The sequence below is a fragment of the Sinocyclocheilus grahami genome, unplaced genomic scaffold (assembly GCF_001515645.1).
Source record: "Sinocyclocheilus grahami isolate Dianchi unplaced genomic scaffold, SAMN03320097.WGS_v1.1 scaffold7.1, whole genome shotgun sequence".
Lineage (NCBI taxonomy): Eukaryota > Metazoa > Chordata > Actinopteri > Cypriniformes > Cyprinidae > Sinocyclocheilus > Sinocyclocheilus grahami.
Window position 1 is genome coordinate 392,076 of NW_015505186.1, and position 910 is coordinate 392,985.

Below are 910 nucleotides of genomic sequence, written 5' to 3' on the forward strand. Positions count from 1 at the left end.
CCTCCAACTGCAGGTTTGTGCCATGTGATCAGCACCTGGGTCAAGAACAGTACCACACAGACAGACTGCACAGAGCTAGACCACAGCTGAAGACTTGACTGCTAGAACTGCTGATTTTACAGTTCCTTTGTTTTGTCTTCCCTTGAGGCTTATGGGAACTCCAGGACAGTTGGAGCATTTAGATCAGTTCACAGCTCAGATTCCATCTAACTCTCTGCAGTCTGGCTGAGGAATGTGGTCTCATTCTTGCCCCAGTGGCGGCTCTGACCATGGGCCTCTCATTCAGGGGAAAGGAACAGAGAGAGACCTTGCTCTCCTGATAATCCTGTGTGCATCCTGTTTTCCCCCTGCCTGCTGCCTCACTCGATAAACTCCTCTGCTCCTGTTGTGTTTGTTTTTGGCTCTAACCCACCCGTCCAACACAGACGGCTGCTGTTCAGTACATACACATCCAGATTTTAATCCTGGGAGACATTTTATTACATTTACATTTTTCCTTTTAGCAATTTTTTATATAAACGAACTTAGAAATGAGGTACATCAGTGATAAATCATAAATATTCGATTATATTGGGGGTGATAGTATTTTTGGATGTTTTTGTCTCTTATGCCCACTAAGGCTGCATTATTTTTTATTCAAAAATAAAAAACAGTAATAATGTGAAATATTATTACCATGTTTGATATTTTAATATTTAGTTTTTCCCCATGATAGCATTTGCATTTATACATTTAGCAGATGCTTTTATCCAAAGCTATTTACAGAAGAGGAGGAACAAAGCAACATAAAGCTGCATTTTTAGCAGCCACGCCGAACTTTTAACATTTCTTTTATTATTAATGTTGAAAACACAAATATTTTTGTGTATAGGCTTTTCAGGATTCTTTGGTGAATAGAAAATTGAAAAGA

At 39.1% G+C, this 910-nt stretch overlaps 1 protein-coding gene across 1 annotated transcript in view; it reads left to right on the plus strand.

Moving 5' to 3' along the window:
* LOC107589373 (disks large homolog 2-like) overlaps positions 1 to 910 on the plus strand; it is a 62,825-nt gene that overhangs the window by 28,338 nt on the left and 33,577 nt on the right. Inside the window, exon 9 of the mRNA XM_016277786.1 lies at positions 14 to 85. Within this exon, the coding sequence (XP_016133272.1) occupies positions 14 to 85 (72 nt within the window). The remainder of the gene's footprint in view (positions 1 to 13; positions 86 to 910) is intronic.